This window comes from Podarcis vaucheri, assembly GCF_965113315.1.
Source record: "Podarcis vaucheri genome assembly, chromosome: 14".
Lineage (NCBI taxonomy): Eukaryota > Metazoa > Chordata > Lepidosauria > Squamata > Lacertidae > Podarcis > Podarcis vaucheri.
This window is the reverse complement of record NC_138752.1, coordinates 7157944-7176534: the sequence shown is the minus strand read 5'-3', so window position 1 is coordinate 7176534 and position 18591 is coordinate 7157944. Positions and strand designations below refer to the sequence as shown.

At 46.0% G+C, this 18591-nt stretch overlaps 1 protein-coding gene across 2 annotated transcripts in view; it reads right to left on the bottom strand.

Moving 5' to 3' along the window:
• The window catches only part of PRTG (protogenin), an 85288-nt gene that overhangs the window by 31522 nt on the left and 35175 nt on the right, over positions 1-18591 (bottom strand). For both annotated transcript variants that reach the window (XM_082198322.1, XM_082198323.1), the window contains exons 3-11: positions 13099-13243; positions 12681-12814; positions 12308-12445; positions 10282-10440; positions 9504-9663; positions 8760-9007; positions 5101-5265; positions 4583-4888; positions 3941-4129 (exon numbers count right to left, since the gene is read on the bottom strand). In XM_082198322.1, coding sequence (XP_082054448.1) covers positions 3941-4129; positions 4583-4888; positions 5101-5265; positions 8760-9007; positions 9504-9663; positions 10282-10440; positions 12308-12445; positions 12681-12814; positions 13099-13243 — 1644 coding nt within the window. The remainder of the gene's footprint in view (positions 1-3940; positions 4130-4582; positions 4889-5100; positions 5266-8759; positions 9008-9503; positions 9664-10281; positions 10441-12307; positions 12446-12680; positions 12815-13098; positions 13244-18591) is intronic.

The window sequence follows — 18591 nt, the reverse complement described above, 5'->3', positions numbered from 1 at the left end:
AGGAAAGCCAAGTGGCAACAGGGACGGAATTTTACACCGGAGCAGGAAGCAGGGGTGGATATGTGTGTGCATATCCTGCAGAAAAATAAATGTGTGGGGGGAAAGGGAAAGTTGTGACATAAATGTCACTAAGTGTGCCAATATATTTATTTGGAGAAGAGCAGCCCAGAACACGGCTGCTGTGTTTATTAGTCCCACTGACACAGGGGGTGGGGTGCAAAAGAGAAAGCATGCCGAAAAATTCTGTTAAAAAATAAACAGTGGGCACAAAGGAGAGACTCAAACACCCAGAGACAAGATGTGGTCTGACAGCATGTGGTGGAGGTGAGGGGGAGAAAATGTCACAGAGGGCAGCAACAAAGAACCCAGAGATTCCTAATTCTGCCACACGAATAACTGGGAATGCTGCCAGAGCAGACAGTCTGATAGCAGCATCATAATTGCAATCCTTGCACCAGTTAATCCAGATCAAAGGCACCAGTAATTTTGCTGAAGTTGCTCCACATGCATGCAGGCAGATTAATAATAATAATAATAATAATAATAATAATAATAATAATAATAATTTATTTGTACCCCACCCATCTGGCTGGGTTTCCCCAGCCACTCTTGGCAGCAACAAAGACCAAAAATACACTAAAATGTCACACATTAAAAACTTCCCTGAACAGGGCTGCCTTCAGATGTCTTCTGAAGGTCAGGTAATTGTTTATCTCTTTGACATCTGATGGGAGGGCATTCCACAGGGTGGGCACCACTACCAAGAAGGCCCTCTGCCTGGTTCCCTGTAGCTTTGCTTCTCGCAACGAGGGAACCGCCAGAAGGCCCTCGGCGCTGGACCTCAGCGTCTGGGCAGAACGATGGGAGTGGAGATGCTCCTTCAGGCATACTGGGCCGAGGCCGTTTAGGGCTTTAAAGGTCAGTACCAACACTTTGAATTGTGCTCGGAAACGTACTGGGAGCCAATGTAGGTCTTTCAAGACTGGTGTTATGTGGTCTCGGCGGCCGCCCCCAGTCACCAGTCTAGCTGCTGCATTCTGGATTAGTTGTAGTTTCCGGGTCAACTTCACCTTGCGGGTATACTTGAGTATACCTGCCTGCCACTTGGGAACATTGCTTCATGAGCCTGATGACTGTCCACAAAGGTTTCTGTCCTAATAAATCCTGCTAGGCCTTTATGTTCCTTTCTGGTGCTTGCTGCTACAGACCAACATGGCTGGCCCTCTGCAAGTTGGGAAGTGCAATCTGAAAATGACATCACTGGTTCTGTTGTGACATCATCTGGATTCCAAGGTGCAGCTACATGACAGCATAAAGTGTAACCCCAAATATTAATTCTTCCTTTAACAGGATGCCATCAAAACAAAAATGGATCTAGGAACTAGTGATATACAGTTGTGTTTTTTAACAACTACAGTCAGGCTCTTTGGGAAGCTGAGCTGGAGAGAGGGAGCACCACTGGTGGACAAAGTTTTCCAGCAGTGACACCATTTCTGAAACATGCTAGGTGACCAGCACACATGCATGTCGGGAGAGACTTCATGGTATTGGAGCAGGCACTTCATAGCCAATGTGACAACACAACTACACCGGCTCATGTTGCATTTTGCATTAGAGGGCATATGCTAAGCAGCCACAACTGCAGTGACAACATTTATCCTTAAATGATTATCCCAGCCTGTTTTACTATGAAGCTTCACCTGTGCCATTTCACTGACCATTGATTCTAAAAAACCCGGTTTATTTTGCAGCCTTCTGTGCAACACCTGAGCCAAATCAGCCAGGCTCTGAAATGCTCTGCAATAAGGAGAGCCAGGTGTGCCGGTCTGTATCCGCATGCTTTCAGCAGGATACACTGTCCAAAGACAGATCAACGACATCTTAAAAGAAGAGGCATCCCTTCTTTGACTGAGCCACTGCTGATCCTTTTTGTGTTCTGGTCTGCGCTCAATGGGTCCCATCCTGCTGCCAGAAGCCCTCTGTCTTGAAAGGACCACATATGGACCCTGACCCACTGAGAAGACTTGGCAGTTGCTCTGTCTAAAAATCTCTCTTGCTTCTGGAGTAATAACACATGAGGAAGGGGGGGATCTAAGTGTCGTAAAGAAGCCAGTTGACCTGGCTGCGGTGATGATTTAATTCTGACAATTCAGTCAATCATCTAGTCTCATCCCAGCCCCAAGGTGGGGAGGAAATCCCTTTATGGCACCTTAAAGACAGGGAGTTCCTTAGTGCTCTTTTTCTCCTTTCTATTCCAAGTTATCACACTAGACCCAGCTAGTTATTTAGATTTCAGTCAAAACAGTTTTAAAGATACAGGAACATAGAAGACATAACATCAAGACAGAAGATTTCCTTTTGACTGTCCAGAACTTCCAACCACTCTTCTTTATTGGATGCCTCCAGGTTCGAAAATGTTGAAAGATAGAGAAAAACTTTTATTTAGATTCCTTTCCTAATCATCCTAGATAGGGGATAAATTTATGTGCTTAGTGATAAGCCACAATGATCCCAAATATGGAATTTGCCCTTTTCACAGCTGCTGCATAATGGGTCAACATTTTAATTGAGCTATACATTGTGACCCCAAGACCTCTTTGCTGGTCAGTCACTGCCAGTTCAGACCCCATGAACATGTATGTGAAGTTTTACCTCTGACATGCATCAATTCACAATTGCTTGCACTGGATCACATTTGCTATCTTAATGAGTAAGAGAGCCATCCGCCCAGTTCAGAAAGATCCTTTTGGAACGCCTTGCAATCCCCTTTCATTTTTATCACCCTAAACAAGTTGGCATCATCAGACACTTAGCCAAAATATTGCTAAAAACATTAATTAATAAGATAAAAAGTGCCTGTCCCAATACCAATATTTGGAGGACCCCACATTCTATATCCCTTCATCAGGAGAACTGTCCATTTGTTCCTTCTGTCTGCTTCCTGTTTCTTAGCCAATTCCTGATCCACAAGAGGACTCAGGAATCCTTGGTGTGGTACTTTGTCAAGAGTTTTTGGGAACTCCAAGTATACAGTGTCTACCAGATCATGCCTTCATCACCACCACCACTTATTCAATTTTGAACATTGTCTTGATGGAATAACTGCATCATAAGGGAGGATATATAAATCAAGTAATAAATACAAAAAAAAAAAAAAAATCAGGGTAGAAATATTTTCGGCATTTCTCTGTGGGTCCCCTACAATCCTAGGTAAATATCAACATTCAGGAACATATTTATTTATATCATTTTTATGCATAAACTATATTCAAAGTGGCTAATAAAAACATTAAAATAACCAGTTGCAGGAGAAAAGCCACAAATACTACCCATCACAGCAGAGGTATTTAGCTGAATCAACCTCAGGATAGGGAATTTTTAAGGAATAGAGCATAGCAACCCTCACAGATCAAAGGCCTTCCAGTACAGGCGACTCTTAATCGTCCCTCTGTATGCAAGAAGATCAAACCTATCCATTCTGAAGGAAATCAGCCCTGAGTGCTCACTGGAAGGACAGATCGTGAAGCTGAGACTCCAATACTTTGGCCATCTCATGAGAAGAGAAGACTCCCTGGAAAAGACCCTGATGTTGGGAAAGATGGAGGGCACAAGGGGAAGGGGATGACAGAGGACGAGATGGTGGGACAGTGTTCTGGCGTGCTCTGGTCCATGGGGTCACGAAGCGTCGGACACGACTAAACAACAACATGCAAGAAGAAAACCAGCTTTTAGATAACCTCTGAGCTGCCCCATATTTAAGCAATTCAATCCAGTCATTCATTCTGAAGGGTCGCAAGTGACTCCACATGCATTTAAAGGGGAATCTCCCCATCATCACAGGAGTGGCTCTAACAAAAAGCTTTGCCCCTCACTCCTACTGTGAAATGAGTGTGGCTTCTCCTTCAGAAATACAGAAGGCAGAAGCTGTGTGCAAACTCACCCAGGCCACTGATGGTGTGTGTCAAGTCATTGGCCTCTAGCAGGATAGGTCCATTTTCTTGCTGGCCTTCCTCCTTGTAGTACAATTTGTAGCCCTGGATGGCTGCCGTGTCTTCCAAATCTTTTTGCCAGCTCACCGTGATCGTTGTGCAGTTCAGGGGTTCCAGACGCAGCTCAGGAGATTTTGGTGCTAGGAAAAGAAGGGGAGTAGTTTTTTACATTGGAGGAACAAGCAGAAAACAAGGAAGCTGCCTTATCTTGAGTCAGACCATAAACCCACCTGGCTCAGCCTAGAAATGTCTCTCCCAGGCATGCCAGGAAGTTTCTCCCACACACCATCACTGAGCCATGGCTCTTTCCTTCCTGTAAAACTCCTGGGAGATCCAGTGTACCACACCCACGGCTACACAGCCTACAGAGCAAAGTCTGTGCAAAACTAATGCCCCATATCATAAAATGCAGGTGAAATGAGTTCATGAAGCAGCAAATATAAACTTCAGTTGAGCCACGGGGCTGCAAGGACAACACTTCAAAGGAAAGGACACCAGGGGCAATTCAGGTTAGCTTGCTAGAGATGTTCTGCAGTGACTTCAGTTGAAAGGTCCATTATTTGGGCATATCTTAAATTGAAAAGATGACACACCTTTGACACTCGTGGCTTTCGGCGTGTGATGAGAAGTCCACAGGGAGGCCTCTCCCCAGCCAATCCGAGTTGCTGCAGAGATACGAACCAAATAGATGCTGTCGGGCTTCAGGCCCCCTAAAAGGTGTTCGTAGGTCGTGCCTGGGAGCTCCAGAACCTGGACGGTGCTCTCGGTGCTGAGTCGAAATGACAAGCGGAACGAGACGACCTGGCCTCGCCGGTACTTGGCTGGAATCGGCAGCCAGGAGATGAGAATATCTGTGGGGCTTTGGCTTGTCAAGCTGATCTCAGGAGCCCTCAGAGGGACTAAGAGGAGGAGAAGCAGAAAGAAGAACAGTTTTCCCTCTGATATAACAGGATAAGTCTCTCGTTCTGTCTCTCACACACACACACTTTAATTGTTTTTTAATTGTTGCTTTTTCGGTTTTTAGCTATTTCTATTTTAGCTTTAAAATGCACCTTGAGTCCCTGTCAGGGGAAAGGCAGGATATAAGTATTTTTTTAAAAAAAGAACTTACTGTCTTCCAGGGTGTGTTGTGTCACATGGTCAGACATTTGGCTAGCTCCCATCGGCATGTAGGCCACTATGTAAAAGGTGTAGTTGCTGGCTGGCTCCAAGTCGTCAATAATATAATGTGTTGTGTCGTTTCCAATAACAACTTGATATTCTTCATTATTTAAACCTGGAATGCAGAAAGAATTTACAGAAATAAATGCACCTGAAACCTCTCTACAGGATTATATGTTTAAGGCTGTGATCTTATCAACATTTACCTGGTAAATCACCCTAAGCCAGGCAAGAATGAATCAGGGAGATTTCCTTGTACGTAATGAGGTTTAGGATTGAACTACAAGGTGGCATTCTTACTTGGAAGTAAGTCCAACCACTAAAAATGGGGCATTTCTGAGAAAAATATTTGGACTGGGTCAGAATGGGTTTTCTTTTGTAGTCTGAGTGAAAGCAGTTTCATGCCACCAAACTGTGCCTTGCTACAGAACATGGGGCTTTGGGATGTGCTGAACAGAAAGCTCTCTGCGGATGTGCTGATTCAGCTCAAAAACTCCATTCAGAAAACTAAACCACAACAAACTGTGAAGAGAAAGCAGGAAGGCACAAGAGGGGAGCCATCACAGCCTCTGGATCTCCTGCTTTATGGCCCCTCTCATTTTGGACCCTGGGGGTGGCGAGTGATTGGCTGTGGCTGCTTAAAAACACCAACCAAATCAAAACGAAGATGCTCTGGACCCCTGGCTCCCCATTTTAACTCAAATGATCCTGTGAATAGATTTGTTCTGTTTGGTGCACACAGGACTGTGTACCTGTTTTAGTTCGGGGACAGAGCAACAAGGATTAGTTTAAAACATGCTTTTCCTCCTTAATGAGTGCAGCAATTTACATCCAAACGTGCCCCATAAATGCATGGTTGGCTTGGTGTGGGCTTTGTCTTGCTTCATTCCTATACAGCAAAGCTCTAAAGCAGAAAGCAGCTGGTGGCGGCAGCCAGAGGCCCTTTCCTTAATGCACAATTCATGCCAAATTGCTTGTCAACTTTGTGAAAACAACAAAAACCCACAAACCTCGCTCCTTGAAGGAGTTTAAGCCTCCCCTCCTAAGAACAGAACCTCTCTACAAACTGAACAACAAAAATTCCACCAGTCGGTTTTCCCACAGTTTTGAGTTAACTTGATAGCATTTTAATTAGGCAAGATTATGAGCATCTCACAACACCCTAATTAATGGCTGGTTAATTAGGAACTGCATGGCACGATTTCTGACCTGCTACACAGGATCCCTGAACCCAAACTGAAAGGGCTCCTTCTTGTCTTGAATAGCTGGGAAGACTCCATGGGGAGGAAAGGAGGCCCCCCCGCCTCGAAGAGGCAGCGGAGAAGACAAGGCAGGCTCCCCCTCCCTCCCCCCCAATCAGCCATTCCTTTGTTCCTTTTCTTAATCGCTAACAAGGAATTAACACGCTCCCTCATCAAGTCCCCATTCTCCCTAGTACCACAAACATCTCCTCTGCCCCAGTTTGAAATGCCTTTTTCTTTTCTTTAAGTAGCTCTCAGCAGACACCTGTTTGTTTTCTCTCTCTGCTACCTCTGCCCCTAGCCCAATTTGTATTCAATGCTAACTTTTATTATTTGGCCTGTGAGGCAGGTGGAGGAAAATATGACCAGATCTTTGGAGCATATTTTAGAAATGTTGCATTTCTTTACAGCGAATGGAGCAATATCGGGATTGTGTGAAAAGTGCAGTGCTTTGTCAACAGGAAGTGGAAGAAACTTCTCGGCTTTCCCTCCATGACAGTGCAGCTACAAACAAGGAGGTCAGAAGAGCTAAGCTGATCTTGGATCAGACTCCAGCAACTGGGACTCAGAGGCATGTTGCATCTGATCCCGCAGGTGGCATGTAGATCTACCCACCTCATTTTTTGCATGGGGGAAGATTGTGCAGAAGTATCAAAGTACATGTTTTTTCAGCCACTCCCTTGCCCGGTACCTTTATAGGGAGGATTTGTTGCCTGAGAATTTCCCCTTGCTCCTGCTCACTGATTTTTTTTTGGGGGGGTGGGCTGGGACTGGCTTGTCTTTAGGGAGGGTGATAGTTGTATTTGGCTTTTAGGTGGCTGTTGTTTTAAGATGGAAGGAGTTTGCTGTCTTACATTTTTGCATGCTGCATTTTATTGCTTGAATTTTGTCTTTGTGTTAACCACTGTGAGCTGCAAAGTTTTTTTCAGTGGAAAAGGCAGCATAGGAGTAAACGCTAACTACTTCAAACAAGAGCCTGTGAGACGACCAGATACACCTCCGGCAATTCAAGAGTTCCCACAAAGTTCCCAGAGTGCTTCAGGACAGGCTAAGGATGCTGCTGCTACAGCAGCTGAACCAGGGGCTATCCACTTTGTGTGGCAGGCAAGGCCAATTAACCAGGGGGAATCAACAGCCAAGTCTTGCTTTTAACCAGCCCATCGGTTATCAAACAGTTAACGTATTGTACTCATATAATTTCCAGAAACCTTCAGTATTTATTCTGGCGAGGCAGAAGCTGGTCTATAAAATGTGTTTTGTAAATGTAAGAAAGTAAATTTATTTCTTACACAAACCAACCTGGTGGTCATTCTTTTGCAAACCTCAACGACCCTTCATAATGAGGTGTGGAAATATTGGGTATGTTGAATAGTTAAAAAGGTCAGAGAGGCTGAGAGAGAGCAGCAGGTCCTTCTGGGTGATCACTATGCCAGACCGACGGCTCAAGGTAACTGCTACACAACAGGGAGGCATGAGAGATTCAGGGCTAGAAGTAGAATCCTTTATACTTCCACCTACAAGACCAGGCTCCTATGGGGAGATGGGCCTCCGCAAGTGACCCCAGGCGATTTAAAAGGTTGAAACTGGCACGTAAACCATGTCTGGAAGCCCACAGGTGCCACTCCAGATCTCGTAAGATTGGAGTTCTTCAACAGTCATGGCCATCTATTCCCTGTTAAAAAGGGGAATTCTGCCTCCATAGCAGAAGCCTCTAAATACTCTTAAATGGCAGCCCCACATACAGCATGTTGAAGTAATCTAGCTTGGAGGGTATAGAAGGGTGACAACTACCATATCCTTCCTCCATTGGTCAATCTGAATGCAAGCAACTGAGTCTGGGGAAGATATTGAAGTGCCATTATAGACATAGATGCATCCAAACACAGTCTGGGGCCCAACAACCCACACAGAATATAAACTTGATTCATCAGCGGAAGAGTAATGACACATCAGTTAAAGTTGGCTTTCAAAAGATACTGGAAATATAAATGCCACATGCTATTTGATCTCCTTAAAACAGGCCCAGCAACTTCTCCATACATTCATTTCAAGGGAACCACAAGCCAGATATTGTATCACAGTACCTAAAACCCCACAGATTAGGCAGCACATTACAATTCTTCATATGATTTATCCCAGAGAGCAAAAGGTAAATAAAAGGAAATGGTGCAGAAGTCTATGGAGGAACTTGCATGAGCCAGAGGAGAAGGAGGGAGGATGCTGGTCCTTAAGACTGCAGCAGATTTATTTGCCCTTGCCCTCAAAAAGGCCCAGATTCATCCATTCTGTAGGGAAGCCACTTGTGCCCAAAATATGGAGAAGCCCAAGCAGCAGCTCAGGGTGCTCATCAGTCAGATACCATACTTACCTTCTGCCTTCATGTAGTGCACTGAGTAAGCGATGACTTTGTCTGAATTGTAAAGTGGCCTCTCCCAGGCCAGAAGGATGGCTGAACTTGACATAGTTTCTGCATGGACATTGCAAGGGGCACTGGGCCGGTCTTCGGACAGAACTACCGTCAATCGTGCCCTGGACAGGATGGAGCCCTGGCTGTTCTCAGCCATGCACTGGTAGATGGCATCATCTTCAGGGATGATCTGGTTGATCACCAGTTTGCTAGACAGACAGACAGACAGACAACAAGAGCCCAGGGAAAAATTAAAAAGAAGAAAGAGCAGACTGTCCACCAACTCAGCTTCATATATTTGCACCATTGGTTTTACATGTACAGATTTATTTTTATTTATTTTTAAAAGTGATTGGATGTACCATGTACAAAACAAACAAACATTAAAACCAGTGGTTGGACATTTCTCATGGTGACAAGGGCAAGACAGACATAAGTTTGTTATTTAGTACCATTGCTAGGTATTTATTCTGCTCACTCCTATTAAAAAGGCACATAAATAATGGAAAGAACATGATTGGAATTATTCAAAATTAAAAAAACAACCAACTGCAAAGATGCTCCAATCCACATGCCAATCCATGGGTCAGACCTGCCAATCCTTCACGGTGACACCCCCAAATCCACCACTCTACCTTGGTAGGAGCACCTCTACCCACAGGTCCTCAATAGCTCCAGAGTCATTGGGCAGCTGGCCGTTCTCACCTGTTGTACATTTTGATTCTGCCGTTGGAATGGATCTTCCTCCCGTTCTTCAGCCAGGACATCTTGGGGGCTGGGATGCCTTCTGCCTGGCAGGCAAAACGAGCAGTGCCAGCGCGAGGCCTCGTCAAGCTTTCCGGCCACTCCACAAACGAAGGGGGAGCTGAGGGATTATGAAACAAAAGTTGAAACCAAAATCTTTCTCAGACAAGATCCCAGAATATGTTAAACCCTTTCCTGTAGAGTCTTGCCAAATGCAGAGCACCTGGGGGGCAGAGTTACAAGGCACCTTTGTCCGGAGTGGCTTTCTTGTGGGAAGAGGGAGGAACAGGAAGCAGTTGCAAAGTAGGAGCCATTTCTAATGAGATGCTATTTGGCTATTTTACAGGTGTTCCATACCCTGCTTCATCACCCACCACTTCAAGCCTCTGGGTTAGGACAGGCATGAAATTTAAGATCAAGTGACACATGAGGGGATCTCTGCTTCTGTGCCAATATAAAATGCCTCCTGTAGAGTATTTCTACAGAGCCTCCTCATCTGCTTTATTTTCACAGTTCAGCCTCAACCAGCCTCCAAGTAACAAGACCCTTCACTCAACAGGAAGGCTTTGTTCCAGAGTAACACAGTATGCTTGTGCTGCCTGGGACTGATGGGAATTGTAGTTAAAAACACCAGAGTACACCAGGTTCTCAAAGCCTGATGTTGAATGAGTAACACTATTTCTTAAGTGGCTAAATCTGCTTGACACCCAACCCTGAGAGGCTTTCAAAGTCAGCTCACCTAGCACAACAAGTGTTGCCATCGCAGTGGTGAAGTTGCGCGTGCCAGGAATTGTAGCACGACAGATGTAAACTCCAGAGTGCTGTACTTTCACATCCGAGATCATGAGATTCCCATTCCCAAGCACACGAGTGTTGAACACGTCAATGGATTTATGGTCTGTTTGGGGAAAACCAGCCAGCAATGAAGATGTTCTTTGGTGGTGGATAAACCAATTCCACCTTCTGGAGTCCCCCTTCATTGCCCAGCTTCTCTTTGTGATGGCTCAACACAAGTCTACACTTAAGCAAAGAATCCAATCCAGGGGTGGCTAAACTGTAGACTTTCCATCTGCTCACATGGCCAATGGTTAGGGGTGATGGAACCTGCAGTCCCACAACATCTGAGAGGACTACAGGTGAGCCACCTCCAGTCTAATTCATTCTAGAATTTGTTTGATGGACATCCAGCTAGTAAGAATTGGGTGAAAGCATCCTGACCTGATCCCAAACACTTGCATAGGCATAACCTCTTCAGTCCTTGAACAGTGCTGATGTTACCCTTGGCATTCCCATGCTTCCTGCTTCTTAAACACTTTCCAACCACTGTAGCAAAGCTGACCCCAACAGGTAACATCCAGTTCCAGACATCCCATTTGTGAAGCGGCAATGGCCACCGGATCCTTCTACACAAGACAAGTCTTGCCTGCAGTGCTGTTGCTCATGAACTGCAATCCTGCTTCTTTTACAGCATGCAAGCTTTGCACTGGCACAGCTGACTCTGTGGGGCCTGGGAAGCTTTAAGAGCATGGCCACAGCTGCAGTTTGGGAAAAAGCTCCCATATGCTCCAAAGGAAGCTTTTTTTCTATGAAGACAGCAGGCGCAGAGGCCAGAACCACACTGGCATCACAGCAGTGGCAAAAGAAATAATCCCTATGCCAGAGTCTTAGTCTGGATGATATTTGGCCTGCAACTGCAGAGGAAAAGGCATTCCACCTGAAATTAATGGAAGCTTCTTTCCCCAATTCGAACAGAAGACACAGGGGGCCCATCTGGATGAGCAAGGAGCAAAGGAATCCTATCCACCATCCTAAGATCCTGATCCACAATAGCCTCTCCCCCAATACACACCTGCAGTTTGTATGGGGTGAATTTTATATCTCACTGGAGTGAATGGGGGGTTTTTCCTGATGCAAAGTGCAGGCATGGGCCTCCCAATCTGGGCCAGAACCACAGGGGAAGAAGAAGGGGTTGGAAACAGATTGTGGGTGTAAGAGAATGAATGGATGAAGGAGCTGCATGTTTCTGTATGTAAATGGGTGGTTGTGTGCACATAAGAGAGATTGTGAATGAATGGAGCATGTGCTTGTAAGCATGTGAATGGTTGGAGGGGATGGCCCATGTGGCGTGTGCGAGAAAAAATATGAATGGGGCATGTTGTGTGTGAGACAGAGAAGGGGTGTAGGGAGGGAGGGGGTTCCGGCACCCCCACACCACTGGCATGTGACCCTCAACATAGGAAGCTGCCTTTTACCAAGTTGGATCACTGGATCCATCTAGCCCAGGATTCTCAACCACAGACCTAGTGGTGCCTCTTCAGGGTTTCAGGCTGGATATGCCACATTGGAGCCTTCTGCGTGCAAAGCAGATGCTCTGCTGCTGAGCTTAAGCCCTTCCTCATGCATGACCCCTGGAGGAACGCAGCTCCCTCTCCCCATTGCTTTAGAGGATGGAAAGTGCCTGTCAAGTTTCCTACACTCCTTCCACATTGACTAGTCTGTGGAAAAACTCTTGCCTCCTACCAGGGAAGTCCTGGAGGATTCTCCCCCAGCACTGATCTCAGCATTCATTTGATCACTGCACTCCCAGCCCCCAACCTGGTTCTACAGCAACAGTGTGAAAACACAAATTGTTAACAAGAGGAACTCCTGGATCATCTCTTTCTCTCCTCCTTTTCCTCATCTGGCACAATGATGGTGGAAATGAAAGAGGAGCCCGTCTTCAATTTGCCCAAAGTGAAGAGCCAAAGATCGGTTTCAGGACTCACCTAAACGGCTCCAGGAAACAATAGGCTTTGGATTCCCTGTGGCAATGCATTCAAAGATGACAGTTTGGTGGAGGGAAGTTGTGATGTTCTGAGGACCAGCTATGATGGATGGCTTGTGGAAAAGCTTAATGTTGGAGGCTTAAAAAAAATAAGAAGCACAAGCAAGCAGAGAGTTAAATGGAAATGCACAGCTGACATACACGCAGAGACCCACCAAACATGAATGTGGCACAGCAAGTCTTAGGATCAGGCCCCAAATTATGAAGGAATAGACCCGCAGTGAAAATCTGGGCAGTTGTCCCATGAGGGAAGTCAGTGCCTGCAGGTGATGCAATGGAGCAATGCTAGAGTCAGCAAGATATTATCAGGATACCTGGAACAACCGTGAGCATCGCCTCGACACTTTTGCGCCGGTTGGCGACTGTTGTGGCGACACAGCGATAATTCCCAGCATCCTTCTGTTGGACGCCATAGATCTGCAGCACTCCTGTCGGCAATGCAGTTATTCTGAAAGGATGGGGGAAAGGGAGGGGAGAAGAGTTTCAGAATGAATCAGAGAACCAGTATGATGAGCAGAGCAGGATGCTGACCTTGGCCCCAGGGAGACCAGAGTTTGGATCCCTGCTCAGCCATTAAGCTCACTGGGTGACCGTATGTTCTCTTAGCCTAACCTCGGTCCCCTAATAAAATGGGACAACCCCGACACACACTGCTGCCCTGAACTTCTTGCAAGAATGGTAAGATGCAGGTGTAATAAATAGGTTTAGTGGAAGAGAACCAAGTATCCATACCTGTCCATGGCTATTGGCAAGGTTGTCCGATTCACCTCCCAGGTGATGATGGCAGGAGGGTTGGCAGAGATTTTGCATGCAAAGCGAGCCACACTCCCTTCATGCGCCTCCACTGGAAGTGGCTGGATTTCAAATGCAGACATAGCTAAAAGAGGGGGAGAAAAATGAAAGCTTGAGAATTAAGACAGAAAACAAGCAAAAAGCAAAATGAATACATGATGCTATTAAGAAGAACACATTCTTTTCTTCTTTGAAAAACAGCCTCTAAAGAGAGATCAATTTAAACAACAGATGAATGAACCAGTCTCACAAGGATATATCCTTGCAACTAAACTGAAATTCCATTAAGCATCCATTTCATTTGATGCTGCCCAAACGCAGTTTGCTCTAGAGTAGCCTTCTCCAACCTAGTACCCTCCAGCTGTTTTGGACTACAAAGCCCATCAGCCCCAGCCAGGCTGCTCTAAGGAGGTTGCTTCAGGCAAACAAGAGCTACTGCAATGACATCTTGCTACAATGGGTGGGTTACAGAAATCCTAGCCAATCAGTCATATGGGTTTTGGTCAATTAGGTAAAGGTAAAGGTACCCCTACAGGGACGCGGGTGGCACTGTGGGCTAAAGCCTCAACACCTAGGGCTTGCCGATCGAAAGGTCGGCGGTTCGAATCCCCGCGGCGGGGTGCGCTCCCGCTGCTCGGTCCCAGCGCCTGCCAACCTAGCAGTTCAAAAGCACCCCCGGGGGCAAGTAGATAAATAGGTACCGCTTACCAGCGGGAAGGTAAACGGCGTTCCGTGTGCGGCTCTGGCTCGCCAGAGCAGCGTTGTCACGCTGGCCACGTGACCCGGAAGTGTCCCCGGACAGCGCTGGCCCCCGGCCAATAGATGTGAGATGGGCGCACAAACCCCAGAGTCTGTCAAGACTGGCCCGTTCGGGCAGGGGTACCTTTACCTTACTAAAGCTACCCCTAAGGGACGCGGGTGGCGCTGTGGGTAAAACCTCAGTGCCTAGGACTTGCCGGTCGTATGGTCAGCGGTTCGAATCCCCGTGGCGGGGTGAGCTCCCGTCGTTTGGTCCCAGCTCCTGCCCACCTAGCAGTTCGAAAGCACCCCTAACTGCAAGTAGATAAATAGGTACTGCTTTATAGCAAGAAGGTAAACGGCGTTTCCGTGTGCTGCGCTGGTGCTGGCTCGCCAGAGCAGATTCGTCACGCTGGCCATGTGACCCGGAAGTGTCTGCGGACAGCGCTGGCTCCCGGCCTCTTAAGCGAGATGAGCACGCAACCCCAGAGTCGGTCACGACTGGCCCGTACGGGCAGGGGTACCTTTACCTTTACCTTTAAAGCTACCCCTGACTGTTAGGTCCAGTCACGGACGCCTCTGGGGTTGCATGTTCATCTCATTCTATAGGCCAAGGGAGCCGGCGTTTGTCCGCAGACAGCTTCCGGGGTCATGTGGCCAGCATGACTAAGCCGCTTCTGGCGAACCAGATCAGCGCACGGAAACACCGTTTACCTTCCCACCAGTACTTGAACTTGATGTGCTTTCAAACTGCTAGGTAGGCAGGAGCTGGGACCGAGCAACGGGAGCTCACCCGGTCGCAGGGATTCAAACCACCAACCTTCTGATCGGCAAGCCCTAGGCTCTGTGGTTTAGACCACCCGCACCCTTTGGTCTATTAGCCAATCAATTAATGCATTACATTTGCATATGAGTAAAAAGGAACCAAGTAAGTTCTGAAGCAAAACAACAAGCAAAACACAGCACTTTGTTAATCGACAATGTACTACTGCCAGTTTCCACAGACGCTTCCTAAAAACCCCACATCACTCTTAGCTGGGATCTCCTGCAAAGCACAGGGAAGCAGTGCAATCCTGTGCAAATCACTACATTTTTCTACTTTTTACTTTTCAAGATATTGGTTTGAATTTTTTTAAAAAACAACCACCACCAGCAGGTACAGCGATCTCACTCAGTATCCAGCCTGCCTAGCTTCCCAAACTTTATTTTTTTAAAAAAAAAATATTATTAAAGATTTTGTCGTTTACAAAAATGCATGCATTGTCACTTTTTTCAAGTGATGTTTTATACAGATCAGTTTCATTGTTGTAGGACTTTGATTTAAAGTCCAGCAGAAGATTTCCATAAAGTAGCTCCTCCCATGAGGCTTTTTTTTCAAACCAGCAAATGTGGGCAGCTAAGGAAGACACAAAATACTGGAGAGGTAGGTGAAGCAAAGAAAAACACGCAAACACATCGCCCCTGGCCACCTCATAAGGAAACCCCACACCCGCTGAAATTAGAAGAGAGGAAGATGGAGGCCTATTTTTTGAGGGAGGGGGGAGGAGTAATTCAAGAAACTGGAGTATAGGCTTCAGTTCATCACTAAACTGAGACACCTTTTAGCAGAGTACAGTGGTACCTCAGGTTAAGAACTTAATGCATTCTGGAGGTCCGTTCTTAACCTGAAACTGTTCTTAGTCTGACGTACCACTTTAGCTAATGGGGCCTCGCGCAGCCCCCACACGATTTTTGTTCTCATCCTGAAGCAAAGTTCTTAACCCGAGGTACTATTTCTGGGTTAGCGGAGTCTGTAACCTGAAGCATCTGTACCCTGAGGTACCACTGTATTTTTAAAAATGATTTAGTCAATTAAGAAGTTGCAGACCTAGTGCTGATGTTCTTGAGAGGCACTGGAAAGGTAAGCTGCAGGTGGGATTTATGGCTAAGAAACCTTGGAGGTTAACCATTTGATGAAATCAGATGAGGCCAAAATACGCTAGTGATTGCATGAGAGAAAGGTGCCTGCAATCAGATTTCAGGGAAAGAAAACCCAACTCACTTTTCTATGTAGAAAGCTGCACCTGGTAGGAGAGGAAGAGCCCCCGCAAAAAGAAGCTGCCCTTTCTTCCTCGTCCTGGGTTGCAAGGGCTACAGGACTACCTTATCTGCAACATTAAGCTGCAAATCTACAAGCCCTAAGACTGATAAGACACAGGCAATAAATGCAAGGTCACTCAGCACAGAAAACAAACATTAAGGACAGGGAAACAAAATGGTGCCTCAAGGCTCAGTTTATTGGAAGACAGAGTAGACCAATCAGCCACTCATTTTCCCGCAGGGCTACTAGAGATGGCTGTGATGGTTCAAATTCTGTTGCAGCATTTTACTTTTCTGCCACAGGCTACCAATGGAACAACACTGGGGTCATTCCCAGCCTCTGATCCCATCACCCGACTGCCAACCAGCTTAGCCTCTTGCCACAGATGGCACCACACCTCTTTTGCCTCACCAGGCTGACAACTAAGAGGGCTCCAAGTGGGCAGAATTTGACTCAAGGGGATTGAAAGTTGCTGACCAGTTTGGCCCTCAGACTTCATTGCTGCAGAAATTGCTCTTGGTTTTATGGTATGCAATTTATCTTTAGTAAAAAGTGTTCGCGTCATTGCATCACATGCAATGTTTCCTGGCATGAAAACTACTGTGGAGCACTTATTGGCCAGCCCCATGGAAATGACTTTTCCTTATGGGTCGTCCCCCCCCACCTTTATTGCAACCAAGGCTCAGAAAGGGACATCTAACGGTCCCTCGATTGGGAGAGTGGTCTGGGAGTTGGCACATGGTATGATTAACAGACAGTTGATTTAGGTAATTTCCTTGAGCAGGAGTTTCCCCTAAGCTTTCTTCAAGAGCCACTGCTTTTCAAATCAGGACTGAAAAACATGGGGCTTATCTCTGGGCAACACAGCTTGATTCTCAATTTACTGGGCTTACAAACAAAAACACCAAAGGAATATGGCCCTTCATATCTAAAAATACAAATGCAAATAAGTCTTTGGAGAATGGGGAGCAGATTACATTTGACTCCTTAAAAGGGAGCCACAAACTTGCAAGAATTCCAGAATCAAAGCACAGAGAGATAATATATTGTCTGCTACTTAATTTAGTAACAGACTAGATATGTATAAACTTTGTGAGCTGTTTGCAATGCTACCCTACATAGAGACATTTCTGTTTACCTGGCCATCTCCTGACTGTCGAAACCGAGATCTTTGTTGTTGCTCTGGCTGTGGTTGTTACTAAAATTAGGTGGTATTACTATCTGGATATTTTGACTGTTCTTACTTATTGTTACATAATGGTTTTAATGTATGTCATGAGCCACTTTATGAGATTTTTAAATGAAAAATTTATTGCATAGCAGCTGTGAATAAGGTGAATTCCATGTTAGAAAAAATTATTAAATGAATTTGGAAAGAAAACTGCTAATATCACCTTGATCATTTTGGTGTGCCTGCACTTGGAAAACTGTGTACAATTTTGGTCACTTCACTCCCCGATAGATATTGTAGAGCTCAAAAAGTTTCAGAAAAGGGCAACCAAAACGACTGAGAGGATGATGAAACTCCCCTACAAGGAAAGGGTTTTTTTAAGTTTTTTAAACGTGTGAGTAACAGGAGACACGATGGAGGTATATAAGAATGTGAAGTGCGGCCATGCAGTGAAGCTGAATGTTGGGAGATGGGAGATTCAGGACTAGCAAAATAAATTGCTTCCTCACACAGAGTATACCGTATTTTTTGCTCTATAAGACTCACTTTTTCCCTCCTAAAAAGTAAGGGGAAATGTGTGTGCATCTTATGGAGCGAATGCAGGCTGCACAGCTATCACAGAAGCCAGAACAGCAAGAGGGATTGCTGCTTTCACTGTGCAACTTCTGAGATTCAGAATATTTTTTTTCTTGTTTTCCTCTTCCAAAAACTAGGTGCGTCTTATGGTCTGGTGCATCTTATAAAGTGAAAAATATGGTAATTAAAACTATGGAACTGGCTTCCCAAGCAGGCAGTGATGGCAAACTTGGATGGCTCCAAAAGAGGATTAAGACAACCTCATTCATGGAAGAGGACAAGGCTCTCAATGGCTACTAGCCATGATGGTTATGTTCCACCACCTCCACTGCCAGAGGTGGAATGCCTCTGAATACCAGCTGTTGGGAGTCACAGGTGGGGAGAGTGCTGCTGTTGCGTTCAGGTCCTATTTTCAGGCTTCCCCTAATGCGCAACTGGTTGGCCATTGTGAAAACAGGTGGGTATTGGCACTGGCAGAGGAACAGGGGTGCGGAGGGAATGCACCGCCCCTGAAATCACGATCCCAGTAGGGTGCCATTGCGGCTGCCCCCCACGGGCGCCCTGAGGATGCCACACCATGCCCCCGGGAGACACGCACACCAGTGACGCCCACTCTCCGCCCCTGCCCCCTGCCAGAGCCACTGGGTATTGGGCATTGAAACATGTCGCAGAGTGCGTGCAGAGTAGACCACACAGATGGAAACACTGAAGAGACGCAAAGATATCTTTGCAAGGTTTAATAACAACTTCCCAAACACACATCTTACATAGTGTCTATAATTGTCACCCACCCACCCACCAGGTCAGAATAAGGTACATACTGCACATTATATATCATTCACAATTGCTGACACAGCTAATTACAGTG